The sequence below is a fragment of the Macrosteles quadrilineatus genome, unplaced genomic scaffold, assembly GCF_028750875.1.
Source record: "Macrosteles quadrilineatus isolate MER2022 unplaced genomic scaffold, UCM_ALF_1.0 Scaffold_4__1_contigs__length_99947679, whole genome shotgun sequence".
Lineage (NCBI taxonomy): Eukaryota > Metazoa > Arthropoda > Insecta > Hemiptera > Cicadellidae > Macrosteles > Macrosteles quadrilineatus.
Genome location: NW_026542597.1, coordinates 79,436,624 through 79,455,283, shown reverse-complemented (window position 1 = coordinate 79,455,283; position 18,660 = coordinate 79,436,624). Strand labels below are relative to the sequence as shown.

General features: G+C 33.4%; 1 protein-coding gene across 1 annotated transcript in view; it reads left to right on the top strand.

Annotated features, from left to right (window-relative positions):
- The window catches only part of LOC128993078 (zinc finger protein 418-like), a 71,224-nt gene that overhangs the window by 23,060 nt on the left and 29,504 nt on the right, over positions 1–18,660 (top strand). Inside the window, exons 2-3 of the mRNA XM_054416836.1 lie at positions 7,858–7,959; positions 11,051–11,152. Of these exons, the coding sequence (XP_054272811.1) occupies positions 7,858–7,959; positions 11,051–11,152 (204 nt within the window). The remainder of the gene's footprint in view (positions 1–7,857; positions 7,960–11,050; positions 11,153–18,660) is intronic.

The window sequence follows — 18,660 nt, the reverse complement described above, 5'->3', positions numbered from 1 at the left end:
GGCCGGAGTAGGGTTTCAGTATTAGTGTTAAGACTTATAATAGCACTGTATTTATAATAATTTAATGTCATAGTTAATAGGGGTTAAAACACAGTCTACTTTTATTGTTGCAATATTTCTCATTCCAAACCAAAAATGATAATGCAAAACAAAATTGTGATTCTCTTATTGCCTCACCATGTAGTATTCTATGTTCAACTTTTGTAATTATAATTAATTACCGTATCCTGACTGAAAACACATTAAAACAAAATATTTACAGTACTAAAATCGTATAGAGGATTCTCTCAACGCTTAGATTACCAGTCTGAAGGTCAGTTTTGTATGTTTCAGGTGCAAATTAAAGAAGGAAAGTGTACAGCTCAGTTGAATGGTGTTCTTTGTGAGTGTGTTCAGTGTAAAAGTGACTTTGGAAAGTTTGTCATGCCAAATAGTGTAAAAGATAATAGAGGTTCCCTAAAAGAATATTTTAAATGTGCTCTCTGTGACCGCAGATATATAGACAAAAGGCATTTGAGAAAACATCATCGAACTACACATGCTAATATCAATGAGTGCCAGTGTACAACTTGTGCCAAATCATTTTGCAGTTACTCTGCATTGAAGTCTCATATATCACGCATACATTTGGGATGTTTAAAAAAAGAGATTTGTAAAATATGTAACAAAGGTTTTACTCAGACTTCGGTGCTCAACAGGCATATTCGTGAAACACATTATCAATTGAAGAAAAATCTCTCTTTTACATGTAAACTTTGTAATAGGTCATTTGCTCGGAAAATGAATCTCATACGACATACTTCTCGAATGCATGTGGATACAAAGGAATACCAATGTGGAGAATGTAACAGTGATTTTGTGTGTAAAGAGAGTTTAGCGCAGCACATCAAAAAACACCAATTGCATCAAGAGAAATATAAATGTGCAAATTGTGGTAGAATATTTACTGTTAAAGATACTTTGTTGGAACATCTTAGAAATGATCACTTAGGTACGGTTCACAGCTGTGAAATATGTGGGAAAATGCTCAAAACAAAACAAACATTAAGATTCCATTCCTTGACACATTCTGATGATAAACCGTACTTTTGTCATACTTGTGGCAAAGCATTTAAAAGGGAACATAATTTACAGCAGCATGAGCATACACACAGAGATAACAGACCTAATGAGTGCAATATTTGTGGAAAGACATTCAAACTAAGAACCCACGTCAAACAACACATGGCTGTCCATGGAATCATCAGGAATCACAAGTGTGTTGTCTGTGAGAAGACTTTTTCTAGCAAAACCCAATTGAACACTCATCTGTTAGCTCATTGATTATAACATCCCCTACTGAACCTTTTCTCTTAAATAATCTTAATTTTACTAGTGTTTATGAATAAAGTGATTTTTGATTTAAAACAATACGTTTTCTTAATAATGAGTGACCAAATTTTTTGGATTATCTCGTAATTCCAAGGTACAATAATAATTTAAGGGTGAAAAAATGAGTAATAAAAATAAAGATTCATTCTAAAACTAACAAGGTGTGAGCTCACATAATTATTAAATACTAGCTGTGTGCCCGTTCTACGCACGGGGATCTTATAGTATTCAGTTGAAACCTTCTTATATTAAGAACAGCAGTTGGTTTGCATATTTTCAGATATGTTGGCAAAACTATCTATATATATAAAAGGCAAAGCCCTCACTGACTGACTGACTGACTCACTCACTCACTCACTCACTCATCACTAATTCTCCCACTTCCCATTTACCTAGGAGGCTGAAATTTGGTACACTGATTCTTTAGGCATTAATTAGGAAAACTAAGTAGTGATGGGCGATACGGGTCAATGTATCGATACGTATCGGAACGTCGTGTATCGATACGTGTATCGTATCGTATCCTCATGTATAGATTTTTATCTGTATCGGATAAAATATCGTATCGTATTGTTTATTTGTAATTTAAAAAAAAATACAGATATCTCAAATATACAAGCTGCATAGACAAATACGGTATGTTACTTACAAGCTTGTAAAGAGGGTATAATAGGTTATTAATAACTTATTATATTATAAGACCTTCCTGTGTCTTTTTATTTGTATCAAACATACATACATAACCTCCAAATTCCGGTAAGCCCTCAAATTGGAAACATTTTGTTATTGTTTTCCTAGTTTTTGCACAGGGATAATTAATTGAACCAAAAAGTACTAATAATGATTGTGAGTATGCCACTTACACATTAAAGTATAATATGGACAATGAGGGTCCCCACTCTGTGTTCGGTGGTCCCCACTTCCATTAATGGTGGCCCTAGTTTTTAGGTTATTTGCAAATCATAGCTGAAAATACATGTTTTTATGTCGTCACTGTACGTGATTCAATTCCTTTGATATCACGGACGATTATTATCAAACATTAGAAATGACAAAATAAATTTTAACAAAAACTAGGTACCTCTTTATTTTATTCAACAAAACAACACACTGTAACTATTTTCTGTTTTTTAACAAAACAATTGAAAAACATATGACTGTTTATATATTAATTATTAAACAGTCTTTTGGCAAACTTATATGAAATATATTGAGGGGTTTTCTTTATCAATGATTAATCATCGTACGTCAATCACCCCCCCCAAAACCCTCAATATATATTTGTGCGTATAAAACATTGGAATATGATGATATATCAATTATTTATGATCCAAATCATCAACATTGTGGTCAGGGACAAGTGTTCGGTCTGGAATTGGTGATTAACGAGAATCACTATTGTTTATTTGGGTTTTCCTTCCACTACTCTTATTATTATAATATTCCCCAAGACTTGATAAACCATAATTCATTTTTTAAATATAATAATTTTACACATAGCCCCTATACACTATAAGCTTTAACTTATACGAGGCAATAAAGATACATGCCTATGTAAAAATAGTTAAAAATCTAATTTTTTGACATCTTTCAATTAATTGTATTGTTATAAGAAAAAATTGTGTTGCAATTAAACTAAACTGTGCAATTTACAATGATATTAAAATTTATTTTCTTGACCATAACACAGTACAATTGATTAAGCTATTTTGGTCGTGAAAACACCTGTGATAATCGTGATACACTGGTTGTGAAATCACGTACCGGTATTATTTGGCTCTGTTCTGGTGAGAGTCTTACACCTCATGTTTGAGGAAGCAAAATGGATTTCTAGGTTAACGTAGCAATTAAAATATCATATAATCAAAAATTAACAACATGTCTACTTTATTACATGACTATGTACGGTCGTAGACACACTAAAATTACAAAAAGCACAAAGTTACCTATATTAATCTTGTAAATAATTTTTTACTGCAAAACCACCAGTACAACAAAACTAACGCACATCCCGAACCAGTCTCTAAAACCAACTGACTTTATTGCTGCCAGGATTGCCACTGTCGTGTTCCAAAATTGCAAATTTTGCCATAATGGTCGGGACGTCAAATCGAGGGACAGACCTATTTTGTCATGGTAGTCAGTTTTCAATGAAAACAAAATTATTATATGCTCCTTTTTTGTAAGTTTAATAGCTATTGATGGCATAAATACCCCCTGCTGCAGCAAACCTGCAGACTAAGCGAATTTCAACTTGTCTGATTACATATTTACTAAAATATTTCCATAAATAAGACATATTTATTCCCAATTTAAATAACATTAGATTTTACGAGTAATTAGGTTTGCTGCTACAGGGAAGATAAACAGTATAGGATGAAATAAATAAATTTGCCAAATTTGATCAACATATATCCATAAACAAGTAAACTACAACAGTTTTCATTTTCTCCATAAGAATAACATGGACATTTTAAATTTGCATTTTTTTTAATTTTCTTCGTAACCATTAGGCATACAACGATGCTTCAATATACTATATTAGTTCTTTTTTTAAGCTCTACAAAATTGTTGGGAAAGAAATTCCAAAATTTTATGTTTTTAGGGCCAAAAATTGGAAAACCACATTTTTACCCCATAAAACCCCCCATAAACCCCCGTTCCCATGGTCCGATCATGCTGGTTCGCAAAACTCGTTCGAATAAATGTAGGTTTACATTTTTATACCGAATTTCATCAAAATCGGATGATTTTTGTTCGAGTTATCGTGCTAACGGACACATATATATATATATGAATTTGAACGGATGGTGTTTTTGGCCTCTGTGGACCTCAAAACAAAAAAGTAAATCGGTCCTGGGTCCAGTTCTTACCATGAGACCTACGGCTTTATCTATTTTCTATTTTGTAAACATGGCTTTATCTATTTCGACATGAATAATTTAGTCTAAAAACAGCGTAAAAGTTGAAAATTGTATCCTAGGGACACCCCAGACAGCACACGATGTCGATTTGACGTCTAGATCAAGTATACCAAGTTAATCTGATGTCTACGTATATATATCTACGTCTAGGCCCTATTAGATGTCTGCGTCTGAATGTTCATTTGACATTTTAACACAGACATCTAATAGACGTAGATATATATATACGTAGACATCAGATTAACTTAGTATACTTGATCTAAACACAATTAATTTAACTAACAAACAAAATTATAACCCAGCATATATAATTAATTATTGATAGAGTTCTCAATTATATATACTTATTTATTTAGTATGCTTACAAAAATATATAATTTAGAATGCATTTTATATAATTTTATCAACAAAGGTTGAGTGTTAACAAACAATAAAATTTTTCATCTATAAATGATATGCCAGAGGCGTACGTAGTTACGCTGCCCCCTCTCCCCTTAATGTAAACATTATTCTTATTTATTGCAATTTGATGATTCACAAGGTATATATATATATACACTATACACTGTACCCAAGTAGTACACATTGTTGGCCCTACGGAAACTTGTATCTAGGATACGGACCTACAATATTATTTTTTCCTTTAGTTTTATCAATAGGATACGATTTGTAGGAAAAATCGTTGGGTGTTTGTTGGATTTAAGTATAAAACATTCTAAAACACATTTTAACAAATTAATTTATTTATAAGAACATAAATGCTATGGCAGCAGAATATAAGACGTTTGGAGAAAATTGGATCCATAATAAATGTAATCAGATGATGTTGTGATACTAGATACAGTGGGAAACACACTGCTTAACATATAATAATTAATGCAAATTTTTTTAAAATTAATATTCTTTAACTTATTTGAGCAAATGTTTAATATTTGAGCAATTTAAGGGGAAAGATTAATTAATCATATAACCATCAATTATAATAAAATTATTAATCTAATGGTAATTAAATAATCTATATTTGAATACCGATATCCCCTCCAAATCCTAGAAAAACAATTCTACTACTTGATGTATAAACAGATTAACAGAATCGTATTGAATACTTTACTGTAGTTTTAAACATATTCATATTGTCTATCTCGTCAAGTTTAGTTTTTAAACCTAGATAATTTAATTAATTCTTAACACATAACTGAAAATTTTAGGTCCACCTAATAACAACTACCAATCGTCTATATTTTTTGGTAGGCAATTAGTATTAGTGAGTATTAGGTGTATTTATACACCTAATGAAAAAACAAAAAGCATTGTTTATCCACTAGCAATTAGTAAAATATTCAATAATTTTTATTTTTGGTATACACTTTTATTATTCATCGTAAAGAACAAATTACCATCTTCTATATATATAATACACTAAGCCTAATGATTAAAGTGTCAAAAGAATTACCCTGATCTGTAGTTTTGCAAAGTGTTTTTTGTTTTTTGAAATCTCTATTAGTTTGGGCAGGTTCTTCCATCAAAGTTGGGTTTTCTCCCATAAGATTAACATGGGGGAATCTAAATATTTAGTTGGAAACTTCGTCTCCATTAATTTGAGAGAACGGCTGCGCGTAGAAACTTGGTAGGGGTGACCAAAGAAATGTCTTGGTTTGTAGATAAGTTAACAAATGAAAAACAAAGTAAATTCCCTTAGGGCTCTGCCCCATAAGTCTTTAAAGATCCCTCCACAGATTTGTTTACATTTTGGCCATGTGCATAATACTTTTTAATGAAACAGCTGTTATTTTTTTAATTGTATTTTTAAAAAACACTCATTTATTGGGAGTTACTGAATTGTCCAAAAGAAGTATTTTTGCAATGTTATTTTCTGATTTTAAAATTGATTTTCTTCTGTATCATGTCATGTTTTGCTATATAACGCTCCATTACGAAATCGGTGGAAAATCCTTTTATCACAGTAACTCTTACAACTATTTCTTATTAAACTATCTTATATCTATTGTACGGGTTGGTGTCTGCCTTTTTCACCACTTTTGGCTATATTTTACCATATTATTCTAGACAGATCATCATAGGTTCATGAGAAACACATGTTTTCAATCATTGGAAAAATATTTGATTGTGTAATGCAATACACAATAATACAAGTGCAGAAGTGTCTTATTAGCTTAACAAACCCCACAACCAATTTCTCAAAACTATGCTAGAGGGTTATTCATCGGCACAGAAGTACGATATGAACTGATGCGACGTGACAAAGGGAAAATCAAACTTATACTGTTACGGATGGACCTCCCTTTGAAGTTAGAACGTGTCTTCTCAACAAACAGATATTTTTTTCAAATAAAGTCATAGATTAATCTTTATTACACAGATGAAACCGCGGAAGTTTTAAACAACAAAAGATCCACCAATACGATTTTAATATTATCTAAAGGTTCTTCCAAAAGAAGAGATACCAGTTAACATACTAATATAATGCCGATGACGTACGGTATGGGAAATATTTTATTCATTGAATGATCAACCGTATTTGGTAACTAACACATTTAATATCATTATTGTTTTTACACTTATTACTCTTTAAACAAAGCTAAATGTTTAAAATATATATAATTCCATTCAATTTATTGCAGTTAGATGAATTAGCATAAGCCTTTAAAGTAAACGTCGATTTCGACGGGTTTAACCTAGTTTAAAATAATAGTGGTTAACCGCAACAACGCGCGCCGGGCAAGGAAAAGTAAACCAACAAACTAAATCCAAAAGAAATCCACAGCTGGTGTATCTTCAATGTTTTAAATGTAATTATATACAGTCCTTTAAATTATGTTCCTGCCCTTAGCAGAGGGCTTATTGAAACCCTGATAGATTTCGGAGAAGTTTCACAGTAATACCTTTCATTTAAGTATGCAATTGATAGGTGTGCGGCTTATGGTTTTCTTAAAAGGTCAAATCCATCCTAGCTTTATACATGGATGAGCACTTGGTTATAACTGCTACTGGGAATGTAAAATGAATACATTTAGTAATACAAATATTTGACAACATTGAATAAAAAAATTGTGATGAACAAGAAAACAGAAAATTTCCACGGAATATTTCTGAGGTTATTCATCAATAATTAACTGTAATTTTGTATCAAACCTATTTGATAACCTACAATTTAAAGTTCTTTGTATCAGACTTAAGTTCACAGTTAATGTGTTTCAACTTTCAACTTTTATGTTAAACAATATTTGAAAAATGTCAGCTGTAACTTAACACACTTTGGCTGTCTAAAGACTTGTAATAGTACTGTATTTATAATAGTTTTAAGGCATAGTTAATAGGGGTTAAACACAGTCCATTTTTTTTGTTGCAATATTTCTCATTCAAAAGCAAAATAAAATTGTGGTTCTCTCAATGCCTCACCCTTTAGTATTGTATGTTCAACCTTTGTAATTATAATTATCCTGACTGAAAACACATTAAAACTAAATATTAACTAAAAAAGTACAAAGGATTCTCTGAACTCTTAGGTTATCAGTCTGAAGGTCAGTTTTGTATGTTTCAGGTGCAAATTAAAGAAGGAAAGTGCACAGCTCAGTTGAATGGTGTTCTTTGTGAGTGTATTCAGTGTAAAAGTGACTTTGGAACGTTTGTCATGCCAAATACTGTAAAAGATAATGGAGGTTCCCTACAAGAATATTTTAAATGTGCTCTCTGTGACCGCAGATTCATAGACAAAAGTTATTTGAGAAAACATCATCGAACTACACATGCTAATACCAATAAGTACCAGTGTACAACTTGTGCCAAATCATTTTGCAATTACACTGCATTGCAGTCTCATATTTCACACGTACATTTGGGATGTTTAAAAAAAGAGATTTGTAAAATATGTAACAAAGGTTTGGTTTCAAAGAGTTCGCTCAAGAACCATATTCGTAATGTGCATTATCAATTGAACAAAAATCTCTCTTTTATATGTAAACTTTGTAATAAGTCATTTGCTGAGAAAAAAAATCTTACACGACATACTTATCAGGTACATGTGGATACAAAGGAATACCAATGTGCAGAATGTAACAGTGATTTTGTGTGTAAAGAGAGTTTAGTGCGGCACATAAAAAAACACCATTTGCCTCAGGAGAAATATAAATGTGCAAATTGTGGTAGAATCTTTACTGTTAAAGATACTTTGTTGGAACATTTAAAAAACGATCACTTATGTATGGTTCACAGCTGTGAAATATGTGGGAAAATGTTCAAAACAAAACAAACATTAATATTACATTTCTTGACACATTCTGATGATAAACCGTACGTCTGTCATACTTGTGGCAAAGCATTTAAAAGAGAGGGTAATTTACAGCAGCATGAGTATACACACAGAGATAACAGACCTCATGAGTGCAACATTTGTGGAAAGACATTCAAACTAAGAACCCATGTCAAACAACACATGGCTGTCCATGGAATCACCAGGAATCACAAGTGTGTTGTCTGTGAGAAGACTTTTGCCAGGAAAACTCAACTGAACACTCATATGTCAACTCATGGATTGTAATGTAACATCCACTTCCATAGCTTTTTTCTAAAATAATATATTTTTTTGTGTTTATGAATCTTACTAATATTATAAATGTGAATGTTTGTGTGTTTGTTTGTTTGTTTGTTTGAAGTTCAATCACGCATTAACTACTGGACGGATTGGGTTGAAATTTGGCATGATGATAGCTCACATTCCCAATGAACATATAGGCATATTCTTATCTCAAAACCTTTTTCGGGATCCGCCCCAGTGGCTCTGTAGTTCCCCATGTTAACCTGATGAGTATTTATATTTAAAGTGGATTAAAGAATTTAGTCAGCTGTTTCAACAAAAAAAGTTGGTTCTATGATAGGGAAAAGCATTAAAAAGTTATAAGGTTTACCAACAGGGTGCAGCACTATATTTGTTTGCATTTATGAAAACAGATTATTTGAAGTGGCAAAAAAAATGTGATAAGCAATGAGAACTAACTGTCAAAGTACGATTGTTATAGTTATGTTTATGTTTTTAATTTCATGAAAAATTTGCGATATTTTGCGAATTTTTGATAATTATTTTTTTGATGGTTACTTTTATTGCAAGATTTGGGTTTACGCAGATCTACCCTTACTTTTTTGTTAAAGTCGTTCCACTGTGATGGCTTAACAATTACAGTGGAGGCAAACACATCTTTACTTGAAATGCACAATCAGCAGACAGAAACCACAGCTGAGCTGAGCTTTTTTAAAATATTTGTTTGACCTGATCAATAATTTATGTATTTTAGGTGTTTATGAGTTCTCATTTAAATTAAGTCAATATACACATTGGGTTTTTAAAGTTTTTTTTTTTTATTTTGTGTTATAAATTTGAATTTTACCAAGTTCTGTTCGTTTTCTATGAATTCACTTCCTGCTAAAGAATCAAAAAGTTTTCACGGAGAAAATTACAAAACAATAGTTATAATACCCCAGCTCCAGCAAACCAGAAGACAAATCAAATTACCATGTGCCTCACTGAATCGATTTTCACTCAAATATCTCCTTTAAAATATTAGATTTACCCCTCATTGTACGTCGACTCTTATGCATCTCGTAATACGCAAACTCCTCCTAGACGCCTAAAGCAATAGTTTTCAAATTTTGCATGGTGTTAAAGACCCTATCGGTGAGTGCCAACATCTATATGACGTTAAAAAAATCTCTTAGGAATCCGCCCCACGGGCCCTCAAAGTTTCAATGTAATCCTTATGGAAGCAGTATTTGACACATAAACAAAGGCATAAGATCAGCTGGTAGATTTTGAATGACGTAGATCAAGAAATAGCTGATAGCATTACTACACGGATATTAGAACAGAAACGGTATAGATCATAAATAATATAATCAAATGACGACACTAACCTGAATCGCATACTAATAGTCTCAACATCCTGTTTGGAGGTTAATTGAAAGTTCCATTTTAAATAATATAACAAACATGTTCGCTTTGAGCCCATCCAACTAAATTAACAGTTGAAGTTGTGTTTGAAGGCTTGTTCTAGGCTTACTTGGGGAAACCTTATGTAATATTTTTATTAACCCATATATTAGCGATGAATTGGTTTGTGAATTAGTATATTTCTTATAGGAGTTAAATTTGGTTTTTCTTTTCCGAGATCGTTTGGCTCTTCTACCCGACCGATTTTCATGATTGAGGTATTAAATTGAAGCACGCACAGATTTCCCATCAAGCATCAGCTAATTTTTTAATGTCCAAGACATAGCCTTTGTTTATATGAAAGAGCTCCTTATTATATTGGATTAAGGCTTTACAACAGTCTACCCTCTAATTTCAAAGAAATTAACAGTATTTCAAAATTTAAAAATGATTTCAAACAATACCTTGTACAAAAAAATTATTTTAAGATTTCCGATTATTTAAATGATAAGTAAATATATTTCAGTTTAAGCTACCGTATGTGGATTTTAGTTTTGTTATGTAACTTAGTGTTTAAGATCTGTGACAATATCACCTGTTTCACTAGCTAACGCTGGATCTGTGAAATGTTTTTGTGATAATAAAGTAATATTTCATTTCATTCCCTTTAGTATTCTATGTTCAACCTTTGTAATTATAACTTTGTTATTATCCTCACTGAAAACACATTAAAACTTAATATTAACTAAAATTGTACAAAGGATACTCTAAACTCTTAGCTTATCAGTCTGAAGGTCAGTGTTGTATGTTTCAGATTCAAATTAAAGAAGGAAAGTGCACAGCTCAGTTGAATGGTGTTCTGTGTGAGTGTGTTCAGTGTAAAAGTGACTTTGGAACGTTTGTCATGCCAAATAGTGTAAAAGATAATAGAGGTTCCCTAAAAGAATATTTTAAATGTGCTCTCTGTGACCGCAGATACATAGATAAAAGGCATTTGAGAAGACATCATCAAACTACACATACTAATATCAATAAGTACCAGTGTACAACTTCTGCCAAATCATTTTGCAGTTACTCTGCATTAAAGTCTCATATATCACGCATACATTTGGGATGTTTAAAAAAAGAGATTTGTAAAATATGTAACAAAGGTTTTACTCAGACTTCGGTGCTCAACAGGCATATTCGTGAAACATTATCAATTGAAGAAAAATCTCTCTTTTACATGTAAACTTTGTAATAGGTCATTTGCTCGGAAAATGAATCTAACACGACATACTTCTCTAATGCATGTGGATACAAAGGAATACCAATGTGGAGAATGTAACAGTGATTTTGTGTGTAAAGAGAGTTTAGCGAAGCACATAAAAAAACACCATTTGCCTCAGGAGAAATATAAATGTGCAAATTGTGGTAGAATGTTTACTGTTAAAGATACTTTGTTGGAACATCTTAGAATTGATCACTTAGGTACAGTTCACAGCTGCGAAATATGTGGTAAAATGCTCAAAACAAAACAAACATTAAGATTCCATTCCTTGACACATTCTGATGATAAACCGTACATTTGTCACACTTGCGGCAAAGCATTTAAAAGGGAAAATAATTTACAGCAGCATGAGCATACACATGCAGATAGCAGACCTCATGAGTGCAACATTTGTGGAAAGACATTCAAACTAAGAACACATGTCAAACAACACATGGCTGTTCATGGAATCGCCAGGAATCACAAGTGTGTTGTCTGTGAGAAGACTTTTGCTAGCAAAACCCAACTGAACACTCATCTGTCAACTCATTGATTGTAATGCAACATCCCTTACATCAACAGTTTTCTTAGATAATCTTAATTTTACTATTGTTTATGAATAAATTAATGTTTTATTTAAAACTAGATTTTCCTAAATATGAATGACATCATAATTTTTTTCATTTTATAATTTCAAAGTATTAAGTTTGCAACTGATATTAGTTGCCTGCTTTTTTCATTTCTTGATTTTCATCATTTAAGGTGGGTTTTATGGCAAGATGGTTTACCAGGATCAACCCTTACCTCTTTGTCAAAGTCGGCTGAACTGCTGAACAGTAACTGAGGAGGCAACACATCTTTACTTGAAATATTCAATGAACGAGAACCTAGTAAACATCAGACAGAACTAATTCTTACATTCTACTTATTTCCTTTTTGATCAACTTATTTCTGTCACATTTATTCAGCTACATTGTACAATGTTGTGTTTCACTTTGAAAGAGTTTGTGTTTTACATTAATATCATATAAATATTCAGTATTAATTAGGTTACATTCATCTTGCCAACTTATTGTAACCAATTCATTCAAGGTTGTTAAAATTAATAATCAAAATAAAGTATTATCTTAACACTAACACAAGGTGTGAGTTAGATCACAGAGTTATTAAATGTGAACCTTTACTTAATTTTCTTGAATGAAGAAGATTTATCAACAGAAGCACAATTCTTTTAAAAGGTTTCCACAACAAGAGCACAGTGTTAGTGGCTATGTTGAATGAACCATGTTTACTGTAACTGCATATATTGACTAAGGTTGAAAACCCAGCTGTCTATTAATTTCTGCAATAATAATCACTATCTGTGTGCCCGTTCTACATACGGGGATCTTGTAGTCTATTAAAATCTTTATTTAACAGCAGTTTGTATGCATATTAAGTGTGAAATTTTCCAGATATGCTAAAACTATTATAGGAATACACATAAACCATCCATTTTACCTACCCAGTAAGCAACAGTTAACCTACACAAAGTACACTACCCAACTAACGTTGCCCGTTACCGTCACTGCTACTGCTTGAAGGGGTGAAAGCATCCGTCGACTGACCTTGTTTCCTACTTTTCATAACGTACAGAAAATTCTTGGACTCTAACGATTCTGAGTTTTAGGTTAGAGTTTGTAATTAGTCCTTTTGTTGCACACAAGTGTAAAGACTACTACAATGAATTTGGTAGAACGATTTGCAATTTCCATCCCCATTTTAAAGTTTTTGCCAGTTTTTTATTAAATTTGTCGTAGTTGATGTGGGCCGCCAGATTGCTCTGATCTAAATCAATAATTTTTTTCTTGAATATACGGTGATTTTTACGAAGTCGAACCTATGGAATGGCTTAGGCCTATTCAGAGCTAATGCAACTGTTATGACCCATCATCTTTGTCAGTATAAAAAAATAAGATAGAAAATATCATTTTTGACACGCATACTGTGATTAGCTTACACAACTACAGGTTTTTTTTTATTTAAAAATGGCAGATGGAATGTCTACTTCAATATCCAATAGTCAATGCGTGTACATTACATATTTTTGGTCGAGTTTTCAACCACTGGACAACTACTATAGTATATATTAATAGCAAGCATGATTCTTTACAACCTTTTTCTCAGCTTGGAAAATCAATGCATACCGTTAGAGAGATATTTTCCTGTAGATATGCAGAATCCCATTATATATTAAAATAGGCTCAAAAATAAGCACAAAAAATGAACTTTAAACTTGAAAAAAATAGCATGGGCCTTATGGGTGGCAAAATAACAGCAAAATATAAACAGAAAATCAAAAAAATTAAAGAAATTCCAATCACATGTTTTATTTTTAATCAGCGTTGGGTGAAAATAGATAAGTCTGTACATTACATATTTTTGGTAGAGTTTTTGACCACTGGACGGCCTCTAGTTCATATTAACTTTATGTCTTTCAGTGCTTGAAAAGTCTGGAGTTTTTTTGGTTTTAAATGGACCCCCTAACTTTTGGTAGATTTTTCAAAATTATGAATAAATAAAGAAATTTATACTGTAATACGTAATTAAAGGGGAAGAATTCAAACTAATTATTTAGCATTACAATTTTTAAATCCCCCCTTTTTTGGGGGGAATCATCAAGAATCACAAGTGTGTCGTCTGTGAGAAGACTTTTGCTAGGAAAACCCAACCGAACACTCATCTGTCAACTCATGGATTGTGATGTAACATTCCCTACATCAGCTGTTCTCTTAAGTAATCTTAATTTTACTAATGTTTATGAATAAAGTATTTTTTTATTAAAAACAATATTTTATCTTAATAATGAGTGACACACAGCACAGCTGACAGTCTTTATTTATTTCTTTTTGTCTATGCTATAACCAGTTCAGGGACAATCCCTCTCCCTCATCATATGATGTTGAAATTACAATATTTTTTGGCAGGTAATTAATGATTATCAAGTTAAAGCCGTGCTAAACCGAGCATTTTCAAAATATTTTTTAATCCCATGAATAATTTGTGTATTTTATTTTTTTATAAGTTGTCATTAAAATAAGTCAATATTTACACATTGGACTTTTAAAGTTTTTTTATTATATGCTAATAAATTTGTATTTACAAAGTTCTGTTCGTTTTCTATGAATTCACTTCCTGCTAAAGATTCAAAAAGCCTTTATGGAGAAAATTACAAGACAATAGTTCTTAGAAATACCCCAGATCCAGCAGAGTAAGCAAATTTCCATGTGCCTCACTGAATCGATTTTCACTAAAATATCTCATTAAATACCCCCGCCGCAGCAAACCTGCAGACTAAGCGAATTCCCATTTGCCTGACTGGATTTATACTAAAATGTCTCTTGTAAATATAACATGTATTTCCTATTTTAAAAGAATTAGTTTAACAAGTACTTAGGTTTCTGCATCAGGGAGGGTAAAACTTTTTTTTTGTAAAATGTTAATAGTTGTTAAGAAATAAAAACATTTTCCAAATTTGATCAAAATATGTTCATAAACAAGCAAACTAAGCAAACTACAACAGTTTGCTTGTTCTCCATAAGAATAACATGGGAATTTTTAATTTACATTTTTTTTTAATTTTCTCCGTAACCATTAGGCGCATAATAACGCTTCAATATACTAAATTATTGTTTTTTTAAGCTCTACAAAATGGTTTGGAAAAAAATTGCTAAATTTTATGTTTTTTGGGTCAAAAATGGGAAAAACCTATTTTTATCCCTTAAAACCCCCCGTAAACCCCAGTTCCCATAGTCCGATCATGCTGGTTCGCGAACTCGTTCGAATAAATGTAGGTTTACAAGTTTATACCAAATTTTATCAAAATCGGATCATTTTTGCTAGAGTTATCGTGCTAACGGACACATCTAATATATAAAATTCTCGTGTCACAGTGTTTGTCTGCAAACTCCTCCGGAACGACTTCACCGATCGTTATGAAATTTGGTGTGTAAATTCTGTAGGTATGCGAATCGGACGTAAACTATTTCCCGTTTCGAAATTCTTAAAAGGGCTCCGCCCCAGTGGCTCTGGAGTTTCCCATGTTAACCTTATGAGAAATGGAATTAATGAATCTGAACAGCTGTTTCAATTACACAAGTTGGTTCTGTTCTATGATGTTCAATAGCATTAAAGTTACAAGGATTACCAACAGGGTGCAGCACTATTATTTCTTTTACATTTATGACAACAGCTAATTTGCAACCAAAAGGTGAGTGAGCGTAGCGAACGAACTTCAACCTGGAGGCGAGTTAGCGTAGCGAACGAGCTAACCTGAAGGCAAGTGAGCGCAGCGAACGAGCTCCAACCTAAAGGTGAGTGAGCGTAGCGAACGAGCTCCAAACCAAAGGTGAGTGAGCGTAGCGAACAAACTTCAACCAGGACGTGATTGAGCGATGCGAACGAGATCATCTTGAAAATTAAACGTAACGGTACTTTCTTTCCATCGGTCTGTCTTAGGGGAAACCTATAACTTAGGCGATACGAAGTTCGCCGGGTCAGCTAGTATATATAAATAAACTGGCCTGTAGGGGCCACAGCCCCTAATTTAGACTACAATAAAATACCCCCGCCGCAGCAAACCTGCAGACTAAGCGAATTTCCATTTGACTGATTGGATTTACACTGAAATGTATACTTAAAAATATAACATTTATTCCCGATTTAAATAGAATTAGTTTAACAAGTGCTTAGGTTTGCTTCATCAGGGAGGGAAAAACTGTTTTTTTTTTCAAAATGTTAATAGTTAGTAAGTAAGAAATAAAAACATTTTCCAAATTTGATCAAAATATGTTCATAAACAAGCAAACTACAACAGTTTACAAAAGTCCCTAAAAAGCTCGGTGATATAAAACAAATTGTTTTAATATGTAAACAAACTCAGAAATATATTATCTATGTGTCAGAATATGTAATATCCCTTTACACAATTTCTTTTGTGTAAAAAACAGTTTGTTGTTTGTCTTTGTTTGCTTTTGTTGGTTATTTCCAATAAATAATTTAAATTACTCCATAGGTTTAACTCTGCTAAAGGCAGCAAATATATAATTGTTTGTGAATAAATACTGGTTTGTTAAGGTAGCTTTGGTTTTGTGATTAATGGTGATAAAAAAGGGCTTCCCTGATTAGAATTTTGGAAAGTGTCTTAAATTAGCATCCCTACCCAGTTAATATTCCTAAGTGTATACTCCTTTTGTTAAGGTAACAAAATTAGTGTAAAGTAAATTCATCCCATTGCATACTGGCTTAATGATCAATCACGATCAGCTGTATTGAAGTAAACAAAAATCTGCAGTAAATATGGCTTCTAATGCATTTCTTATGGAGAACATTTTACGTTATATTTCGTTTTCTGGTAACTTTATGGGAATTGTGCTATTTTTCCCGAGTCCCTGGGGTCAAGACCTTTAATTTAAGACCCCTCCCACTTTTCTGCGACTAACCAGACGTCCAATATTTTCTGGTAAAAATTTTGTCTTACAGAATTATATATATAGATATATATATTGGCCTCTAGGGACCTCAAAACGAAAAAAAAATCGGTCCCGCGTCCAGGTCTTAACATGCGTACTACGGTAATAGCTTATTCCCTATATGGGAAATTCGCAAAAATATTAGATTTACTCCTCATTTAATCACCATCAGTTTTAACTAGTTGTTCTGCCCCTGCCTTGTCTATGCAAACTGCTGGCAGGGCCGATTTACCGAATAGGCACGGTAGACACGTGCCTAGGGCGCGAGACAATTGGCTTTTTTTGGGGGCGCCAAAAATTTGGAAATTGAAAAAAAATCGTGGTAGTATTTGCATTCTATCGTGGTAAAATTCTGATAACCCCTCGCGGCCGTGTAGGCATCGTAATCGTCTCCCACGTTTGTGGCAAGATTCTTACTATTTTCTGCAGTCAGGTCGTTTGGACATAAAATTATCGTCTTCCATGATCGGGGCAATATATGAACATATCCCCCGGTCGTGAGGAGATTATCATCGTCTAACGCAAATGAGGCAAAATTCTGATATTTTCCCCCGGTCGTGGGGACATTATCCTCGTCTTGCGCGATCGCAGTCAAATTCTGACCACTCCTCGCGGTCGTGAAGACATCATATCGTCCCCCACGGTCGTGTGGACATAGTAATCACCTCCCGTGATTGTGGAAAAACGGTAATCATCTCCCTCAGTCTTGAGGAATTCATCATCCTCTTACGCAAATTAGGCAACATTTTGACCTTTTCCCGCGATCGTGTGGCCATAATCATCGTCTTGCGCGATTGTCACCCCTCGCGGCCTCGGAGACATCATTATAAATAGTCCCGTTGGTCGTTTGGACATGTAGTGATCGCCTCCCGCGATTGCGGCAAAATGGTAATCATCTCCCGCGGACATATGGAGATAATCGTCTTTGGCGAATGAGGCAAAATTCTGATCTTTTCCCGCGGTCATGTGGACATTATCATCGTCTTGAGCGATTATTGTGATCATCCCTCGTGGCCGTGTAGAAATCATTGTTGTATTCCGCGGTTCTGTAGACATCGTAATCGTTTCCCGCAGTTGTGAAGACATCGTAATCGTCTCCCGCGATTGAGGTAAAATGTTAATAATGTCCTCCAGTTGTGTGGAGATCATCATTCTACGATCTCGGCAGAATTCATGCTGTTTCCCGCGGTCGTGTGGACATTAACATCGTCTTCCGTGATCGCGGCAATACTCTGATTATCCGTTGCGGCTCCGTTGCATCATCGTCTTCTGCGATCGCGGAAAATTCTGATCATCCCTCGCGGCCGTGTGTAGACATGTTGTCGTCTCCCGCGATCACGGAAACGTCACTTTTGTCATGCGTGATCACGGTAAATTGAAAATTCCAGGTAGAAATACAAAATTCACGGTTCAAAAATCTCCCGCACGATCCCCGGATTTCCCGGTCGGTGGACACCCTGTTATATATATATTGCAAAGGGGCGCTACTATTAGATGTGCCTAGGGCGCTGACAGGGTCAAAAACGGGCCTGACTGCTGGTTGATAAAGCACTTACTTATGAAACATTTACTTTATGAAAGTAAATTTTATCATTGTCCAAGTCACTAGAAATTATAATCTACTCTTGATGCAATATAGAAATCTATGGTACCTAAAAGCCTAAA